The following is a 21,838-nucleotide window of genomic DNA, read 5'->3' on the forward strand; positions in this document are numbered from 1 at the left end:
CCCTGTTATTTATTCTCTTCTTAGAAAATTTACCTATTTTGCTAATTCAGTTATCACTTATGATTATCATTCACAAATCTAACCCCCATAACTGAATTCTCTCCTGGATGATAGACCACATTTTTCAGTGTCTATGGTTACATTTTTTTCCCTACAACTTCTTTAAAATGTAGCATAAACAGAACCAAACTTGTTATATCACTATGCTTATTCCTTCTCCTTGCCCTGTACCTACCACCCAAATTTGTCTAAGTTATCTATCCACCTAGTCAGAGGAGAGAAATCTCATTTTCACTTTTGACTATTCCTTTTCTTAATTCCTGTTCGACTATGTTACTGATCACAAATAACTCATATGTTAACCTACTGTGTTTAATCAGTAGAATGAGTAAATGAATCATAACCATAAAAGAACTGCACAAATCCTGTTTCATATAGAAAAACCTTATTATTAAGCTTTAGGTCAGTTCAAATCTTAGAAATCATGTTCTCAACAGTTCAGAAAGGTTTATTTAGAAATGGAATTCTTTCTTTTTTTCTTTTTTCCTACAAATTTGCTATCTATGCTGACCCGAATACAAGTTTTCTTTTATTCCTCATGTGTTACTAAATTTTGTCTCTCTTAGGAAGATAAGGGCAATTCCAAAATCTTATCAGTTCATATACACAACTCAAGATAATTAGAGCTACTAACCCCATAAATTCCATATATTAAAGACAAGAAAGACTAAAGGTTAAATTTTTATTTAATAAGGAATTTTTATAAACAATATAAAATTGAACAAATAACATAAATAGGCAAATTATGAATTACAAAGGTCAGTAATTTTTTAAAAATATTCAGCTTAAGTACTCAAAAAATGCCACACAATGAGCTCCTATTATATAAACATTTTTTTGAAAGATAATTTTGTTGGTAAGAATATAGTGAAATGAACACCTGTACAAACTAAAGATGGAGTATAAATTAATTCACTATTTTTCCCTTTGACTCATGATTTCACTTTTATGAATTAATACTAAGGAAGTTTTAGGTTGTATACAAATTTACGTAGCTTTGTTTATGATAATCAAAAATTGGGAAAAAATGAAATGTCTGATTGATAAATTATTCTATAGGCACACTCTGATGTTACACCGCCATTTAAAAAAATCATGTCTGAAAAATATTTCTACAAAGATTTAAAGATATATGTATCTAAATTTGTTTCTTGGCAGTGGGGCTAACAATTTTTATATTTGCTTCTTTAAATTCTTTTATATTTGCAGATATTATACAATCAATACATTACTTTGACAAAATAATGTTTAAAAAAGAAACGTTATTTAAAAATATATTTTAGAGAAAAATTAAGACCCACTGGCAAAGAAAATATCTTAAAATAAAAAGTATTTAATAAACAAAGTTGTACTATGAATTCTTATCATATCAAATAACCATACTGAAAATAATTCTTGCCTTTAGAAAGCAGCTTTCTAAATTTCTGTGTTGCTGTTAGTTGTTGATCAGCATTATTAGAAAAAATCATCTGAACCATATCTGTGGTAATAACTTCTTCCTAAAACACAGAAAATATAATTACTATTTAAATATTTTGCATCAATAATTTTGCTGTATCCACGACCACTGAAACATTGTTGAAATATAATTTGAAATGTAGTTTTGCAATATGTACCTCTGGAATGGGTACAGTGGAACTGATATCTGGATCCTGGATAGGACTTTCTAGCATAGATTCATCATTCCTGGGCAAAGAGACATTTCTGCGTTTGAATAACTGCAATAAAGAAAAGCAACTTTATATATTGAGCTTCCCACAAACACTGAATTCCCACTGAATTGTATTTTTCCTTTAAGTGAACAAAACAATAATTTTATCATATAAAATTCTGAATATTTTAGTATTTCTTACTCATTATACCATGAACACCTAAATTATCTATGAGAAGTTCAACTTTCTGGGCTAGATTAGCTCTTGTCCTGTAGACTGCTTTGGGTCATTCTTAACCTCAAGTCTTCTACCAAGAGCCAGCCCCATAAGCAGAGTACATATTTACACTTTATAGCATTTGATAAAACACATATGCCTACACTGGATTATGAAATGTCTAAGAATTTTTCCAAGAAAATCTTAATTAAAAAGCAAATATGTTACATAAGAGAGACAATGTAGTACAATAACAGAGTTAGTACATCAGATTAACAAGGAATAGATAACAACTCCCTGGAAAGATGGCCCTGTGCTTATTGATTCAGGAGTGGATAAAAATAAAGAAAAAAAGAATAGGAAAGAGACATGGTGAGGTCACCGTGCAAGATTTATAGGTATATCTTGTAAATCAAAATTGGGGGAAAAAATCTGGTATCATATTTTTTGACAGCTAAATAAATTCTGTTATTCCTCAGTCTGTATACAGTTCTCTAAGAATTCATTGAACACTTTTTTCCAAGTACCTACTATAATATAGTAGAGACTGTGCTAGATACTACAAAGAGGGGGATGACAAACCATAATCATATTTCTAAAATAGGCCTTTCTCTACTTTTGTCATTGCAGATCCTTTTCACATAGTAGTTTTAATTCATGTATATGAGGACCACACCCTCCTAATTATCTTTTAATGCTTCTAAATTTAACTATGTCTTAGAATGAAAAATGTTGAGGTATACTCTTTTAAATGGATTTTTCTATTCCTTATGTCATACAAACAAAGTTCAAACAGAGAAGGCTAAGACACCTGGCTGATGAGACTATAGGAGAAACAGTCTGAGTAGCCTAGGAAGATGACTATAACTAACTTAGGGGCAAGAGCTATGAAAACCACAAACCAACAAATGAATATAATCAATGTTCTTTAGGGGGCAAATTTTACAATGACAAATGGAAGTGGTCTAAATAGGCTCAAAAGTAAAAATTTCTTAGCACTGGGGTAGAAATGTTAGCATAAAAGGCTTATTGATAAAACAGAAAAGTCATTCTTGTCAGTAATTAAAAACAGCACAGGACTCTGATTCATCAATTTGCTAATATTATTCCCGGTGACTAATAAAATAAAAAATAATTTATCTATATTCAATTTCCTAGAACGTTTTTTCATTTAAAATTATCTAAAAATTAGCAATAATGCAATTTCTAAACTTTGTATATAATAATGTTTTATGCGAACAGGATTAAATATTTTAAAATACCTACCTGTTCTTCCCTTTTTTGTTTTCGAAGCTGAATTCCTTCTTCTTCTCTTCGTCTACGCATCTCTTGTGGATTTAGGGCTTTATTCTTATAACTTTTCATTCTATAGTTATCTTTCCCTGGACTAGCCATGGCATCTTAAGATTAGGGAAGAAGAAAACAGATACTGATAACTCTCAAAACAACAAGAGATGTTTATTCGGGCTCACTGACTAGATAAACCAACAATACCCATTCTGAAGATTATGTACAAAGAATACATTCCCTCAGCCCCGTATAAAAATTTGAGCAAAATGACCAAATATTTTAGGATATAACTATCAAATAAATAATAGATTTTGGTCTAAACACAAAGTCATTACCCTAATTCACTGACTCTGAGATCCATTCCCCATCTCTGGTATTTTAACCTTTCTGAAGTGAGATGCATCTTAAAATTACTGTCAGCCAAGAAATAATCATGAAAGAGCTGGGTAAAAAAATTCTAAATTAAAAAACAAAAGCAAAAACAAAAACAGCCTCTGGAAAGATCAAGAAATGACCAGCAATGAATTGTCTATTTCAATAAAATGTGGTATTAGGCTTCCGTAAGCACGTCTCAAGTATTTATTTGGACCTGGCTTCTTTCATTTACTTAAGGCACTGCCTCAAGAACTAAAGTCACATGGGTCATGACTTGAGTTATGACTGCAATATCAGTTTTTAGTACTAGAGTATAATTAGTGCTTTTAAAATACCGAAATTTACTTCTAAACTGTACTTTTAAGTAGTTTTATTACAAGTGTTTTTAAAAATAGTAACAATCATATAAACATTTTATAAGTGTATTTAAAATATTTATTTCATATACATATAAAATCTTACATTTGAAACATATGTAATAGTTATATTTTTAGAAAAAGAATTATAAACACTTCTGAGTAACAGTATTATATTGATATCTTGATATTATCATAAATGAATACAATTACTAATACTACAACCTATCTTGGATTTACACATTTTAAAAAATCAGTCTAAAGCAGGGTTTTAACTTGAATTTAACATGAGAGAGAATTAATGCCTATCTAGAATGTTATTTTGACAAATTATAATGACATACCCATGTCCATCAGAGAGAATGTTGTGATCAATTAGCATTCATGAAGTAAACAGAAGAGGAGAAGTGGGCATTTATCTGCCATCCCTGATGTAGCAAAGACAGACTAATGAACTGGCAAATTACATTTTAAGTACTAAAGTACACTAAAACATATGCATTAAGTCCTATGAGAGCACAGAAGACATAGCAACCAACTATGCCTTAGGGAGTTTTGAAAGTCTTTCCAGTTATCCTAACCGAAAGGATGAGCAAGAATTTGCCAGGGAAGTGGATGAAAGGGAAAAGGAAAGGAACAAGCATTTCAGGCAGAGGGAATATATGCAAAGACAGAGTTCCTAAAGAAGCCTAGGACAAACACGGAGCAGTAGAAACTGAGTGTACCTGAAAAAGAGAATGCATGGGAGAAGGGGCAGGAGATAAAACTCAAAAGGTAGGTAAGAACACATATGGTTCCTGCAATCTGATTGAGAAATCTGGACTTGATCCTAAGGAATAGAATTAAAGAAATTAAAGAGAAGGGGTTTCAAACTTTGATGATAAAAGGACTAACCTAAATTCGTACCTGCACTGAAAAATATAGAAGACAGGTTGATTCCAGAAACATTTCAGAAATTGATTCAGTAAGAATTAGAGACCAAATCAATAAAACGAATATGTGGTAAGGAAGAAAAGGGAGTTGAGGATGGCTCCGTGGTTTCTTGCTTGCACTATTTCAGGATAATGACAAAATAACCCATACAGGGAATACAGACGGAGGCTCAGAGTGGTAGTTTCATTTGCCTGCCTGCTTGTTTTCGAGATGAAAATAATGAATTCAACTGTTTTATTTTTTTTTCATTTACATATAGCAAAAATCACTCTTTCGGTATACAGTTCTATCAATTTGGCAAATGTACAGGCATGTAACCAACACAATCACTATACAGAGCAGCTTCATAATCCCCCAAAAACTTCCTTATGCTGCTCCTATTAGCCCTTCTCCCACTCTTAAAACCTGGCAACCACTGATTTGTTTTCTATAGCCATAGTTCTGTCTTTTCCTGAATTTCACATAAATGGAATAATAACAGTATGTAGTCTTAATTGGCTTCTTTCATTTAGCATAGTGTATCTGTGAGTCATCTATGTTGCTGGCATGTATCAATAGTTTATTCCTTCTTATTGCTGAGTAGTGGTCTGTTGTACAGATACATCACAGTTTATCCATTCATTAATTGAAGGACATTTAGGTTATTTGTAGTTTAGGGCAGTTATGACTAAATTTGTTATAAACATTCATGTTCAAGTTTTTGTGTAAATATAAGTTTTCATTTCTCTCGGGTAAATATCCAGGAGTAGGATTGATGGATAATATGACAAGCATATGCTTTGCATTTTATAAGAAATTCTAAACTGCAAAGTAACTATACCATTTTGCACTCCCATTAGCAACGTGTTCCTGTACCCTCTCTATTCTGGCTACACTTCCTACTGTTACGATTTTGTTGTTGCTAATTGTAGCCATTCTAATGATTACAGTGACTTTAATTTTAAATGTGTTTAATTTATACTACGTAGGTTGCATATAGAAGATTTCAATTTATAGATGATTGAAGATGAGTTGAAACTCAGGAAAAGAGTGTTGATTGATCATCCAAGATTATTAGAGCTACGAAAGAAAGACGACCAAAGGACAGATCTTAAAGATCTTCACATTTAAGTGAAAGAGCAAAGGAAACAACAACAACAACAAAAAACTAATCAGAAGAAAATAAGAGTCATGAAAAAGAAGGTAACTCGAAAGATAAAGGAGTTTTTCAGTTGTAGTAGCATCAAAACAGGCCACTCAATTTATTCATTCATTGATTTATCCAGCAAATTAAGTGCCTACAATAAGCCAAGTACCATAGGAAGGAAGCAATAGATTTAGTAATTAGGTCACTGGTAAAGACAGTGAGAGAAATTTCAATAGTGGTGGAGCTAAAGATAGAATAGAATGAGCTGAGAACTTCACAATGATTTAAAAGATACTCTGTGCCTTTGAATTTAACACATGTATAGTCCAGCAATACATGTAATAAATGTATAAAGTACATTTATAATTGATGAATATCCCTCTATAAAATATTTAATGAACTGACTTTAGCGATACTGTGTGTACTTACCAGTATTTATCAGTAGAAACAGCTCAACCTAACTTTATTAATAAAAACAACAATGTTTATCATTGTTCTCTATTTTATATACGAAAGTTCTATCATTAATAAAAGTTTAGGCTCTTGGAAGGGAAAAATAGAGATCAGAGTTCATTACAGAGCAAACTGGGCTTCAACATTAGTTGCTGAATTATGCTCAATAAGTATAAAATATTTTAGCAAGATGAAATGTTCACAGCAACAAACTTCTAAAATATTTACCACCTATATATATTAGGCATTTTCTAGGCCATTGGTCTTTAAACTTTTGTGATCACATATTCTTATGTAAGTAAAATATATTTGTGAATTCATCCTCAATGTTTAGTTATTTATGTACATGTATTGCTAGCTTAATAAACTATCCCATTATAAATTCACAGATAGAAATTCTTTAAAAAATAGTTTTAAAAGGTTAAACAGAGGTTCTAACACTGTCTTCCCACATCTGATTGAATCACCTTGTGCCTCCCAATACACACAGCAGACAATACTTCTAAAACCATCAATTCAGGCAATGACATTAAAACCTTTCAATATAAATGTTAACCAAATAAAGTTTAGCCCCTAAAACTCATGTATCATTTGTTCCTTTTTCTTCTACAGTACCAACTTCTTGCCTATTATTTAACATCTGCATCCTCACTGCAGTTGACTTAAAGGGGACATAAAGTCCAAGGAAAACGATCTTTAAAGGTACCTCACCCAAGAGGATTGTTTCTTTCCCCAGAAAATAACTTAAAAGACTGCACTTCAAAGGTTGCTGTTTCTTACAAGTTATTTTAAATATAAGAAATGCTATTCAGACACTGTAAAGTTGCCAGAGGAATTTATTTCTCAGTCACAAGTTTATTTTTTACTCAGCCCTTTGAAAAATTGTGTTGAGGATGGGCAAATAACTGGAATCTAAACTTTTCCTGATAGATATTAATGAAATTTCTTGTGCCCATGAAGCCACCATTTCCATGGCATGGGTACCTGTTAGTAAAATTACAAGATCAGCACAAAGGGGAAAAAGCAACAACTAGAGCCCCTCCCAGCAAACACAAACAGGACCTGAAGATCTAAAGGACAGAGCTGTTTCTTGTCTACCAATAAAGTCACTTTCCTATACAATATAAATCACTGAGCGTTGTGACTAAGACATCAAATCAGAAGGGAATTTTCCAAAAATGTACTGAAAAAGCCCAATAGTAAATGTCAATGTCGTATTCTCTTGAAGTATCACTATCCCATCTCATAGCTTTCAACTCCTTTCATTTCTTATGCATTGTCGAGGAGATACTATTAAATTTTCATCTTGGAAGCGAGCTGGCCGACTATTAGAGAAGCAGCTAACCCACGCTTGGCAGCACCTGCATCCAGGTAGAGGGCAGCTGGCGGAAGTAGAGCGTAAGACATACAGGCCCCTGGACCTGAACCTGCCTCATTCTGGACACGGTGTAACTTCTAATAAGCTGCCAGACAGATTGCTGAGTCCCAGGAGTGAATGGCAACGTCTGACAAGACCGTGTACCGAGAAACAGTGAAGCAGAGCCGCGACAGGATGAGATTTGCTCCCTAAAGCTACTTCTGAGGACCGGCCTGGCTACCGAAGAGGATCTGAGCTCTCCGCGTCCTGGCATCCTCAAGGGGAAGGTCCGGCTGCCACGCCCCCGCCACCACTGTCTCCCGAAGGGGAAGCTGAGAAAACCCCGGCACGGCCTGGTCCTCAACCTTTTCCAATAAATGACAACAGTGGCCTCAGGAACTAGTAGCTCCCAAAGGGACCAAGCCCGAGCTCAGCCGACCCGGCCTGTGTCACTCCCACTTACCCATTAATGTGGCACTATCCGGCGCCCTGATTCCCCAGTCCCCGGCTGCGCAGTCCGCTGCGGTAACAGTGGGGTCACCACTCCGCCCCTAGCGTTGACTATGGAGACCAGGCTCGCAACTCAAGATGGCGGCCACCTGCGCCCCTTCCCCGAGACCCCAAGGCTCGGCTCCCAGAAGCCCTTGCACGCGGCGGCGGCGGCGGCGGCGGCGGCGGCGGCGGCGGCGGCGGCGGCGGCACCACCGGCCGGCAGGGGGGCAGAGAGAAGCGAGCACCCCAGCCCCACCCACCCGAAGAGGAGCCGGCGTCTGCGCGGACTCCGGGATTTTAATCCGGTGCGGTTGATGTGGCAGTAGTGTGTCCTGCTGCCCTAGTCCTCCGTGCCGCCTGTCAATTTTCTCACTCTTTCGTTGTTCATCGATTCGCTGATTCGTTCGTTCATTCATTCGTCCATTTTACAACGCAGTACAGATGGAGGGCCTAATCTGTGCCAGGCATTGTTATAGATGTTGGGGGTAAAACAGTGTACATAACGGATAAAAATCCTAACCTAATGGAGCTTTACAAAGTCTCTTTCTTTCTTTCAGCTTCATTCACTTCTTTCTATGTGTTCTGCTCATTTGTTTCAAGCTTTTCAGTCAGCCATTTATTTAAATTTTTGGATTTTATAACGTCTGTGGATTTTTTACCAAAAAGTAGTCACTGGTATCTGAAATGAATAACTCCAGATAAAGTACTCTAAAGCAGTATAACACACATAAAGCCTTGTAATCCTCCTTGGGGTTGAACAGTATTAAAAACAGACTGTTTTCTACATGTAGTGCTAGGCACAGAATATACAAGATAAATAACACATGATTCCCTCCATGAAATAGCTCCCGTTTTCCATCTCTGTTATTTGTTCTCTTTTCTGAAAAATTTGAGTTATCTTCTCCATTGATACATTTTTTTTAAAATTTTACTGTTGTACTTTTTAAATGCCAAGAGCTGTTTCCTGTTTTTAATTTAGAAAACAAGATACATTGTAACCTTGAGGCAAGAACATGTCTTGGTCATCCTCCATAATTTGGAGTTTGGCACGTAGTAGCATTATAAGCTCCTTGCTGATAACAGAGCGCTACTCAGTCAGGCCCCTGGATAATGGGGTATTGTGGATTCGTGTAATGCCCTAGGACCCTCCCTCGGACTTCATTCATAAAGACCTCTAGCCCAGGGTCTCTCCCTGTAAATTAGGAGTTGGAACCTCAATAGGAAGATGCAAAAAATGACTACGACTCCCAGAATGCACTACAACCCAGATCGGCGTGGAGCGGTGCATGTTGGGAGTCCTTCCCTTCCGGGAGACAGAGGAAGCGCTTTTTTGAATTTGTCAGTGGAGGCTGAAGTTTTTTGGAGTCGCTGGTTCTTTTCTCGGTTAACCGTGAATCTTTGAGAACAGAGAGAGTCTGCCTCAGTCTTTCAGGCCGAAGAAGTTAACCGACGCTGCGCACGCACTCCTCTGCCCGCGAGCCAGACGGCGTCAGCAGTGGGACCCGAAGAGGAAGCCGAACACAGGGCAGTGTAGCTGCGGCCGGATCTCCGAGCCAGTAGAAACTGACCGCCCCAACTCTCGTTCCCTAGGCCCAATGCTTTGATCTAATTGGTGTCTGGGCTGGTTTCTTGTCCTGGATCGGGACTTCGGCGCGGACCTTTGGTCAGGCTTGGCCTTGTGACATTCCGGTTATTGCTTCCTCACCACTTAACCATCCGAGCGCTTGTTGCCGGCTTCCGTACATCTCTCATCCACTTGTTCTGATCAAAGTGTTGAGGAGTTAAATCGTATCCTGTATCTAATCCAGTCCCAGCCGCGAGAAAGGAAGAAACTCTCTGGGTGCGACGCTCTTCCTACAAGAGGTTTGGGAGAATTTCTATCTAAAATTAGAGACTATTTTCACTTGTCTGAAGGAAAATGAGAAAAATGAGGATAGTGTAGAGTTCTTATAAAGTTAAATTTATTTAAATGATGAAAATAGTTTCCTTATTTTTCTTTTCCTGTTTGTTTTTAAGTAGTTTTTAGCTGAACAATAGTCTGTAGTAGAAAGGTTGTAGCGGTGATTGTTTTCTTATTTTTTAGCCAAATTAACCTTTTTGTCGGTCGCCAATATTTTGTTAATCTGTGAAACTCAGAAATGATTGCTGCTTTAGTACAACTCATTTTATAGACTGAACCTCAAAGAAATGAGATGTCTTACCTAAAATTACGAAACCTGAGATTATAATACGGTTCCCTGGCCTCTAGAATCACTGCTTTTTTCTACTTTGCTCGGTCCGCTTTTCTTTGGGTTGGCTGTACAGCCTCTGGAGCCTGACTGAGTTAGCATTTTGGCTAACCATTTTTTGGCGGTGGTGAGGTATCTGAGGCAGGGTTTCCTCCATATGGAATGTTAATAATGGTACTTAAATTAGTTTGATATATATCCGGCTCTTTAACTGTTAACACCTATCATTAAAATGTGTTTATTTACCCAATTCATTTAAACATAACTTTAAAGTTTTGTATTTAGCTATATCAGTTGATAAGATTTCTTCTTCTCTTACCTGACTTACCTTACCTTGGCAATTTTATAAACATTGTTTTTTTCTCTACTTCAGACCAGACACTTTTTGAAATATTTGAAAAATTATTTATTTGAATTTTCATTATTACTGTTTGTTTTATCAAAACCATAAACTTGAAATAAAGTAGTGAGATTTTGGTTGAGATTTATTTATAAAATAAATTTTATATTTGAAAAACAGTAAGTACGTTGAAAATTTCTTCATGTAGATAATCTAGTTTTAAAAAACAAGTAATTGCTTCAAATCACTTGATAAAATACATTTTCTTTTCTTCAAGTCTTACTTTCTAATTTAAGATAATATTGTATTCTTTTCTAGTTACCTGCTGTACAATGCTATCTTGTGATATTTGTGGTGAAACAGTAACCTCAGAACCAGACATGAAGTCTCACCTCTTAATTGTCCACATGGAAAATGAAGTTATATGCCCATTTTGCAAGTTGTCAGGTGTGAATTATGATGAAATGTGTTTTCATATTGAAACTGCACATTTTGAGCAAAATGAACGAGAAAGAAACTTTGAGAGGATTAATACAATCCAGTATGGAACTTCAGATAACAGGAAGGACAGCACCCTACAAAGTAGAATGGAAGTTAATTCAAGTATTCATTCAGCTTGTGCATCTAATCATCCAAAAATTTCAGCTCAAAGCCTGCCTAAGGATGCTACTTTAAAACATAAAGACTTGTATTTGGACAACTTAACTGAATCTAGAAAATTCCTGAAAAGTAAAGGAAAACAGTGTGACCAAACCAAAATAAAAGAATCAATTTATGAAACAATGTATAGTCCTCCTGAATGTCCATTCTGTGGAAAAATAGAGGATTGTAGTCAAAATATGGAAACTCATGTGAAAATAAAGCATGCCAATCTTTTAGACACTCCATTAGAAGGTAAAGTGTTCATTTTGTATAAGTAGTAGTCTCAACTTAATTAAAAAGTTGTTGGTAAATCACATTACTACAAATGTGATTTTGAAATCAGTTTGTAACGTTGTTCACTTGTTACTGCAACATGAAAATGCAATAATAGAAAAGAGATTTGACGCAAATAATGTTTCAGCTACATTGAAAGGTTCCACATTTTAGACCCTTTCTAGGAGAAATACACCCAGAATCCAGTTTCCAGAGAGCAATCTTTTATTTACCCCCGGCCCAATGGCATCTGGACTGTTTGGGACTCAGATTTTCTGTTATTGAGTTCTAGTTTTAGTTTGATTCTGTTATGATCAGAGAACACACTCTATGATTTAAGTTCTTTTGTATTTGTTGAATCTTGTTTTATGGCCTAAGATATGGTATATGGCTTATTGTAATACATGTTCCAGAGATACTTGGGGGAAAAAGTGTATTCTACTGTTGGGTCAAGTGTTCTGTATTTTTTCAGTTAGAGCATGTTGTTTGGTTGTGTTCAGATCTTCTGTGTCTTTGTTGATTTCCTCTGTAGCAGTTCTACCAGTTTTTGAAAAGGATTTGAAGTCCCTAATTATAATTGTATGTTTGTCTGTTTTTCCTTTCAGCTCTATCAGGATTTGTTTCATGTGTTTTGAGGCTCTTTTGTTGGTGCATACACATTTAGAATCATGTATTTCTTTCTTCCTGTTGAGTTTTAAGAGTAATTTCATACATTTTGGGTGCAAGTCCTTTTTCAGATATGTGCTTTTCAAATATTTTCTCCCAGTCTGGGACTTGTCTTTTCATTCTCTTAACAGTGTCTTTCACAGAGCAGAAGTTTTTACTTTTAATGAAATGCAGACTTACTTGGTTTCTTCTGTCATGGATTATGCTTTTGATGTTATGTCAAAATTCTTTGCCCAAAAAAAGAGGGGAAAAAAAAAACTCTGTCAAACCCAAGGTCATCTTTCCCATGTTATCTTCTAGAGGTTTTATAGTTTTGAATTTTACATTTAAATCTGATCATTTGAGTTAATTTTTATAAAAGGTTAAGAAGAGTGCATAGATTCATTTTTTGAAATTCAGTAATCATTATTTTTAGGAAGTTTCAGTTTCACAGCAAAATTGAGTAGGAAGTACAGAGCGTACCATTGTACTCCCTGTCCCCATACACTCACAACTTCCTCCACTATCCACAACCCACACTAAATGATACATTTGTTAAAAATAAATGAACCTACATTGACACATCTGTATCACTCAAGGTCCATAGTTTACATTGGGGTTCACTCTTGGTGTTGTATATTCTACAGGTTTTGACAAATGTATGAAACCACCATTTAGAATCATACAGAATAGTTTCACTATTAATATAGTTTCACTAAAAATCCTGTGTGCTTCACCTATTCATCCTGCCCTTATCCTGACCACTGGCAACCACTGATCTCTTTTTCCTGTCTCCATATTTTTGCCTTTTCCAGAATGTCATATAATTGGAGTAATACAATATATAGCTTTTTCAGATTGGTTTCTTTCACGTAGCAATATACATTTAAGTTTCCTCCATGTCTTTTTATGCCTTGATAGCTCTTTTTTTTTTTTAAGCATTGAATGATATTCCATTGTCTGGGTGCACCACAGTTTATTTATTCACCTACTGAAGGACATCTTGGTTGCTTTCAGGTTTTGGCAATCATGATCAAAGCTGCTGTAAACATCCACGTACTGGTTTTTTGTGGACAGAAGTTTTCAGTTCATTTGGGTAAATACTACAAGTAATATAATTCTGGATCATAGGGTAACAATGTGTTTAGTTTCATAAGAAACTGCGAAACTCTTCCATGGTGAATGTACCATTTTGCACTGCCAGCAGCAATGAATGAAAGTTCCTGTTGCTCACACCCTTGCCAGCATTTGGTGTTGTCAGTGTTTCAAATTTTGGCCATTCTAATATGTGTGTAGTGCTATCTTGTTTTAGTTTGCAGTCCCTGATACCATAATAATATCTTCTTTACCCAGTATCAGCCAGATCTTGGTCTCACAGAGGTACCACTTCTTTTGTCCTGGGCAAGCTACACCTGTCTGTCTACAGTGCTGGTTGATGGATGCAGCTCTTTGATCTTATGCTCCCAACTAGACAGTTTGATCCCAATGCCCAACTTTTTGCTGAATATCTGAATTCTGCACTTAACCACGTAGTTTGGAGGTTGCTGAGAATTTGGCCCATATCTAGCCTGGCCTCTACTTAACATTTGACTTTCCTTTCTACTTTTCTTGTTTTGACTATAGATATGAATGTTTATTATTAATATTTTCTTTTATTGTAGGATAAGAGGTTTGTGCTTATGCTCAGTCTTCCATCTTGACTCTAGAAGTAGAAAAATTGCTTTAAACCCAACTACAAAGAGCTTTTTTTTATTTAATGAAGTTAGTGGATAGTAGACAGTCTTTGACTTGGGGTGAAAAATCTAAAAGTTTTAAAAATAAAACTAACTGAATTATATCTCTAATACAGGCTGTGATCAACCACTCTATGATTGCCCTATGTGTGGGCTCATCTGTACAAATTACCATATTCTCCAGGAACATGTTGACTTGCATTTGGAAGAAAGCAGCTTTGCACAAGGTATGCCTGTATGTTTAAAAATAAGCATGTCATGATTTAATTTCTACTTTTAGGACACTATCTGCTTTTTAAGTTAGTGATATGGGGGGGGGAAGCACAATGGTTAAAAATAAGTCTTCCCTTAAAAAATTCCAATATGGCTTCCAACTTTTTTTTAGAAGTTTTTTTCACAGAAAAGTTACAAAGGATGAACTGTTGTGAATAGCAACTGAACTACGGGTATTCATCCCGGCTTTTCCCCAAGAGTATCAGTATTTAGAAGACAGTGAAATATTGTACAATTTTTAAAATCTGTTTGATTTATAAGTTGAGGCCATTCTTCCAGCAGCTTGAAGTAATTCAATTTAGCCTCTTGTCAGTAAAAATTGTTTATGAACTAGGAAGCTGCCATATGGCACATATGAAAAAGAATGTAAACTATGTGGCTTAAAAGTTTTTCAAGTGCATTTCCAGCTGCTTGCCTAGCTTATTTACTACCACTTACTAGTTTTATAAGAGATTCTGAAGTTTTCCTCTGTCCCCTGTCTTTTTTAAAAGTGGAAAGATCCTATATGAGTTTCACAGTTCCATTGAAACAAAATACAAAGTAGACCCTAGGAGAAACCAGTTGTGTTTTACTATATTTTGGTTTCTTAAGGTACATAGATATCTCCTTTTACTGCAGGAGTCTTTAGTGTTCATTATCAGTGATCCTAGTACCAGTTAGTGATGTCCATGGACAGCATTACCTGCTTTCTCAGCCTAATACCAAGATGAGAATTGCTGGAGCAAAGATGGAACAGTCCTCTACTGTGGGTGGTTCTCTACTAATTACTGTGGAAGAATAACCCTCTGAAGTTGAAATGTCTGATAATTCTTACTTTGTTTATGATAAGCTTTGTATGGGTACATAAAGTTTTCTGTAAGCCTCTAGTAGGTAATGAGAGAAAGATACGGTCTGAGTAAATCACTGTAGATAGCCTCAGAAGTATGCTAAAAATCAGTTTTGAATTGCATATCTGCAGCAATGGATGTGGAGACCAAATAGAAAGATATAGCAGAGGCTGAAAGATTTGAAAGGAAAGAAAGAATATTTAATACATAAGTAAACCATCAAATTGGGAGGTCAAGAAGATGCTGGCCAGAAGCCACTGACTAATGGATCTGTGGGACACTGGACAGAGAGGGAAAAGGGCAAGGTGTTGCATAGTTGTACTATTTGCTTGGGGCTACATTGTAATTAAGTTATGGTCTAATATCTGTAACATAGTTTTGCATTTGCGAAAAATTTGCAAACATATTTTTATGTTCTTTTTTATTTCCTTTTTTCCCTCCCAGTGTTTCTTTTAAAAACCAATCTGCCTTATTAGGGTTAATAAGAAGCACTACTCAAGGATGTTACTTAATTTCTCTAAGTTCTGGTTTCCTCAGTAGATAATAATATCTAACTTTCTAAGGTTGTTAAGAGGATCCAAATGAGATACTTAATAAGTCCTTGTCATAGCCTAAACACTCAGTGAATATTAGTGATTTAAGAGGAGTGTTATACCCTTACAGAAGCAGTTCAAGTTCTGCTAGATTTGTACTCAGTGTTTCTGTGACATCATAGTCATGAGTAAATGGCAAAATAACAGCATTTCCTCCATTTAAAAATATGTTTAACATTTAAGTGAGGTTTGATTTCAGTAGTTAACCTTATTCTATAACATTAAAAATATGTAATAGGCATGGATAGAGTCCAGTGTTCTGGAGATCTAGAATTGGCTCATCAGCTTCAACAAGAAGAAGACAGAAAGAGGAGATCTGAAGAATCAAGACAAGAAATGGAAGAATTTCAGAAGCTGCAGGTACAGAGATTAATAAGAATGTTTTGGTTTGGTAGAGTTCATATTTTTCAAACATGCTGTCAAGATTTCAGAATATTATCTTTGTGTTTATTATATAAAGTAGTTTTCTACTTTTTTGTTTTTTAGGGTTCATAACAACCACCATTTATAAGTACTCATTCTGGTCATGCTGGGGTAAACATTTCATATAAAGTATTTCAAAATCTTCACAACTCCATAAAGAAGTTATTTTAGATTTTTATTTTTTTTTACAGCAGATGAAGAAATGGAGACAAAGAATGCTTAACTTGCTCAGGTTGGGCAGTGTTAAATGGTGAAGCCTGGATTCAAACCTATGTTGATGGGACAATTAGGAAACTGAGACTCGGAATTTTAGCAGTTTGTATAGATGCTTAACATAGAAACTCAGAATGAATGTCTCCTGTCTGAGTCTTAAATTCTTTTAGTGACTGCAATTCAGGCATTTAGAAAGAGCCATTTTTAATGGAAAATGCTTTCTGATGATATTTGAGACTACATTTATCTCAGATGAGTGGTGGTATATCTGTTGAGCTAAACTGGTAGCATCTATTATATTTTTAATGTTTTTAAAATTTCAACAGCTTTTTCTACTTTTTTTAGTAGAAAATTTGCTGTGGACTATGATGTCGTTTGTGTTAATAATGCTCACAGGGTTTTTAAATGTTCCTTTACTGTGTGCTAATAGGATAATGTGTGAATAAAAAGGGTTTATCATTGAATAGATGTGAAAGTGTTCAGTTAAACAGGTTTGTAAACTTGAGGTCTTCTCAGAGCCTTTAATATACAAATATGCAGTGTACATCTCATAATCTTCCTGTGCTCATTTGACCTCTGACTTTTTTTCTCCAATGTCTTGCACATAGTTATGTGTGAGAACGTCTCATTCTTTCTTTAAGGCTGTTTTTCTCGTTCATGATTCATTTATTTGCAAAATTATTTTCCCACCAGGATTCAAAGGAAAAAAGAAAGTTGGCTATTCCTAAATCTTCTTTGCTCTATATAATTTTGAAAATTATCAATACAAAAGTTTTCAATATTTAAGAGAATTTATTATGTAATTTTGCAGCTTAGTTGTTTAGATCTTAGAAACATTTTCCATAGGGGCTGTTTTAACATATTATTTAAGATTCTCTGCCAGTGTGCAAAAATGTAGTTCATTTACTATACAGAATGAATACCTAAGTGAATTATGAATTAATTAGGCCTTTGTAGGCTAGTCTGGGAACCAAAAAACAAGTATTGACAGTTTTTCTTGAAAAAATCAGCAAATGGTCAGAACTTGTCTGCCTTTCACAGTACCTTTAGTAGGAAGACAGGATTCTCTACTTTCCCCACTACAAGGAGAATAAGTCTCTTTCAGTGATCATTGTTTGTAGAGAAAGGCTGTTATTAACTCAGGGATTTTTGTGTGTATGTGTGACTTATTTTCCCTAACAATCTTTAAGTTGACTTGTATGAAAATCTATAAATGAAGATGTTTCAGATGTTTATTTCCAGATAAATAAAATAGTGGTAAGTTTCCATCCTCATTGACATAAAGGGACATAAAAATTAAGCCATTTGCTTTTATGTTCAACAGAGACAATATGGTTTAGATAATTCTGGAGGGTACAAACAACAGCAGCTACGAAATATGGAGACAGAAGTAAATAGGGGAAGAATGCATCCATCTGAATTTCATAGAAGAAAAGCTGATATGATGGAATCACTAGCTATGGGTATTGATGATGGAAAAACAAAAACTTCTGGTGAGTATTTAAATATCCAAATCATGGTTCTTATATTCCATACATCACTGAAGTAGTAATCAGAATTATTTGAATTTTGTTTAATTTTCTAACCCACAGTTTATATAATTTTATATGAGACTGTGTGATCAAATAATAGTTTAAAATATGTTGTTTTAAAACTTCTGAGCTTCTATTTTTACAGTAAGTAATTCACTTAAAAATAACTCACTTTTATATTCTGTTAATTTATTTGACATTTGAAAACAAACATTTTATAAAAGTTTTTCTTGAGTGCTTCCTGTGTTCTAGATAAATGCTGTCTAATAGAATATAAGTGAGCCACATAAATAATTTTAAATTTCCAGTAATTACATTAGAAAAAATAAAAAGGACTAGTTGAAATTAATTTTGATATTTTTAAACCCAGTGTGTTCATAATATTATTTCAACATGTAATCAGTATTAAAAACTATTCATGAGATATTTTGCAATCTTTGTACATTCTTTAAAATCCAATGTGTATTTTACACTTTACAGAACATCTCAATTTGGACAAGCCACATTTCAAGTGTTTGAATAGCCACGTGTCAATAGTGATACCATATTGTTCAGTACAGTTTTAGACATTAAACCTTTATATGTATTATATCATGTAACTCTCAAAACAAAAATCTTGTGTACTGTTACATTTTCTGGATGAGGTAATTGTGACTTAGAGACGTCAAATTACCTTCCCAAGGTAAGGTTACATAGCTAGTCATTGGCCCAGCTGGTATTCACAATCAGATCTGCCTTGTTCCAAAGAATGCCTTTTTACCTGATGTTTTTAACATTTGAAAAAACACATCTGTTAATACAGTTTAAAAAAGGAAAGAAAAATTATATGGAAACAGCTTTGTTCCCACCACCCAACTTTTATGAAATTTAATAAAGTTGTGAAACCTTTCATGTGTATTTTAAACCCTTTGTGTGCCCCTCTTTGATTCTAATCCCTCCTCCTCCACAAAGGGAATCATTATCCTGAATTTGGTGTTTTTCAGTCTTATGTATGTTTTAATAATTTTATCCTATGTGTGGGTTTCCATAACAATATATAGTATTTTCTATTTTAAACCACATATAAATTGGTATACAATATATATGCTCTAATTGGATTTGTTCAGATATGTTGATTCTTTAACTGTATTTCATTCATTTTGATTGCTACGTAGTATTTTCTTATAAGACTTAGGTTGTTTCCAGTGTTTTATTCTTACAGATTATAAACAGGCTTCCTCCTCAGGAGTTTCTCGAACATCCAGACTGAAAATACTAGATTAAAGAGCATGTGCATAATTAACTTTATTATGGAGCTGTTTTCTAAAATGGTTGTAATGTACATTTGTATCAGTGTATTCTGACTCACACTTTGTATGGTGACACTTTTTAAATGTTTGCCTTTTAATACTGCATGAGAGGATACACCTGTGTGCTGCCCTAAGGGTGGCAGCCTTCCAAGAATCATCTTTTAGACGGCTGTAGTCCTGTGGGAACCAGGAATGCAAGCTGTCCTAGCCACCAGAGCCTGACTGTCAAGGGGCATCCTCTGGGTGGCAGCTGTGAAAGCTAGGGAACCAAGCATGAAAAACCAGGGCATCAGCCAAGTCTAAGGCTCCCCACCAGCAGACACTGGCTCTCTGAAAACTTCTCTGACCTTGGGAAGGAAACAGACATCTAGATCCAGGAAATCCAGAGTTCCAAATAAGGTTTTTATTTTTTTGTTAGTTATGCAAATGTTAATTGGAGCAGCTATCATTTGAAGAGTCTCTTGTTATTATTTTAACAATAGAATATAATTTAACAAAAAATTGTTTTATCTTGGAAAATACGTAGAGATTTAGGTGCTAAGAAATGAAAAACTTTATTATGTGGAAATTTTCCCTTAAAAGCAAGTTATATTATGTGGTTGCTAGAACAATATTACCTAGACAGTGGGGCACCATTGAGTTAGTAATAACTATGCCAAAGTACATTAGGATGCATATTTTTTTTTCTGTTACTCCCCCTAATTCTTAAAGATCTCTTTCAAATCTTGATTTCTTCATCAAAGTCTATGATAATGAATCTCATATTAATTTCTCTGAATTCCTAGAGTACCCATTCCATGCTTAACATTTAGTACTCAGTTATATAGCATTTTAATTGTTCTTTTTCTTGACTGTAAGTCTAATCTTTTTAAGTTCCTTGGAAATGGTTATAATGAGCTATATGTCTGTCCTTCATGGTGTAGGCCCAGCTACAACTCTTGGTTAATTTGTTTTGATTTATTGACTCTACCTTTTTAAAGACAGAACCCCATTTTCCTATAGGATACTCTTTATCCAACTAAAGCATGTAGTGATTGTCTTTTTGGTGCCACATTCTATATGAGAAGGTATGGGCTATCCAGTAAGACTTTCCTGCCCATAAGCTTCCCAGAGTCTGTTAAGTACACACAAAAAGCTGTAGTATTCTGCCCTGACAGAATATGGTCAGTTCCTGGGGGGCACAACAAATAAATCATTCAGCGATTGTTCAACGAGGACCTTTTTTGTGGGGGGAGACGGTTGGAATCAGGAAAAGGGTCTATGAAGACCATAGCATTTGCTCCTGAAAGTGTCTGTAGGATTTTGAAACACAGGAAAAGTATACTGGAAGGAGGAGAGGGAGAGAGTCAGGTGTACCCTGTCCTAACACCTTGTTTATCCATACTGTTGCATTTATATAATCTGGGTCCAGAAGACTTCAAGGAATGTCATCATATACGTTTTTTGTATTCTCAGTGCTTAGCATAGTGCTAGGTATATAAAAAGTGCTTAGCAAATACTGTAATTGAATGAAAACTCCATGGTCAAATCATGTTTAATGTGTTCGGTTAGGCCACAGCCAAAATTACGGCAAGAAGAGTGATTTGAAATAAAGGGAACTTTGAAGGTAGCTTGCTGTGGGCTTCATATACTGTAGACTAAAACTATTCCATAGGTGATAGGAAGCTATCGAAGTTTTTAAATTGGGAGCAAATTGACTAGGACTGAGCTTCAGAGAGAGTGATGTCCAGTAGAATGTATAATAAAATGGAGAGACAACATTCAACAGTGTCCTTTTATGTGCTGGGCCCTGCGGATGCAGAAATGAAAGAAGCAAACAATTTCAGTTCCATATAATAAGTAATATGCTAGCATTAGGAAACTTGAGTAGTAGTAAAAAGCAGGACACAGACTAAGGTTACATCAGTAAAAAGATAATGAAGATGGAATTGACAGGATTTAGATGTGGCACTTGAGAAAGAGATTGATACTGGAAATACATGAGGCAGTCATAGAAAGATGGTAATATTCTTCTAAATCTTCTAAATCTCTTTTCTGCTTTAGGAATTATGGAAGCACTTTATAGGTATTATCAGAATGCTGCCACAGATGTGAGGCGTGTGTGGCTTTCTGCAGTAGTGGATCACTTTCATTCGTCTTTTGGTGACAAAGGTTGGGGTTGTGGTTACAGAAATTTCCAAATGCTGCTTTCGTCGTTATTACAAAATGATGCTTACGATGATTGCTTAAAAGGTATGTAAAATACAATACTCTGAACTTACCATCTGTAAAGTACATATGATACAGAATGAATTAATATATAGTAGGAACAATTAACAGCTTTAATGAAGAAATATTTTAGTAGGTATTTATATTAAAAACCTAAATTCTGGTTGGAGGAAGAGAAAATGATAGTAGATGTCAGAAATAAACTGTCTTAAAATCTATATTGTAGGTTCCTCTCCAGTATATGGTGTACTGCTAAATGATATTATTCAGTACTTTAGTAACTGTCATATTACATGTTTGCTTTGTATA

General features: G+C 35.0%; 2 protein-coding genes across 6 annotated transcripts in view; one reads left to right on the forward strand and one right to left on the reverse strand.

The window, feature by feature from the left end:
* KPNA5 (karyopherin subunit alpha 5) overlaps positions 1-8,447 on the reverse strand; it is a 34,992-nt gene extending 26,545 nt beyond the window's left edge. The window contains exons 1-4 of one of the 2 annotated variants that reach the window (XM_064486747.1): positions 8,282-8,447; positions 3,195-3,328; positions 1,677-1,778; positions 1,460-1,559 (exon numbers count right to left, since the gene is read on the reverse strand). In XM_064486747.1, coding sequence (XP_064342817.1) covers positions 1,460-1,559; positions 1,677-1,778; positions 3,195-3,328; positions 8,282-8,285 — 340 coding nt within the window. In that variant the 5' untranslated portion in view covers positions 8,286-8,447. Of the gene's footprint in view, positions 1-1,459; positions 1,560-1,676; positions 1,779-3,194; positions 3,329-8,281 lie in introns of those variants that run through there. The other variant, XM_064486748.1, reaches the window with a different exon arrangement.
* Positions 8,448-9,410: 963 nt separating this feature from the next.
* The window catches only part of ZUP1 (zinc finger containing ubiquitin peptidase 1), a 35,468-nt gene continuing 23,040 nt past the window's right edge, over positions 9,411-21,838 (forward strand). For 2 of the 4 annotated variants that reach the window (XR_010381254.1, XM_064486749.1), the window contains exons 1-6: positions 9,411-10,173; positions 11,197-11,772; positions 14,288-14,398; positions 16,103-16,224; positions 17,825-17,993; positions 21,365-21,553. Coding sequence is in view for 3 of the 4 variants with exons in the window: in XM_064486749.1 (XP_064342819.1) it covers positions 11,211-11,772; positions 14,288-14,398; positions 16,103-16,224; positions 17,825-17,993; positions 21,365-21,553 (1,153 nt within the window). In the remaining variant the exon portion in view is untranslated. The remainder of the gene's footprint in view (positions 10,174-11,196; positions 11,773-14,287; positions 14,399-16,102; positions 16,225-17,824; positions 17,994-21,364; positions 21,554-21,838) is intronic. The other 2 variants (XM_010979148.3, XM_010979149.3) reach the window with 2 other exon arrangements.

The sequence above is a fragment of the Camelus dromedarius genome, chromosome 6 (genome assembly GCF_036321535.1).
Source record: "Camelus dromedarius isolate mCamDro1 chromosome 6, mCamDro1.pat, whole genome shotgun sequence".
NCBI lineage: Eukaryota > Metazoa > Chordata > Mammalia > Artiodactyla > Camelidae > Camelus > Camelus dromedarius.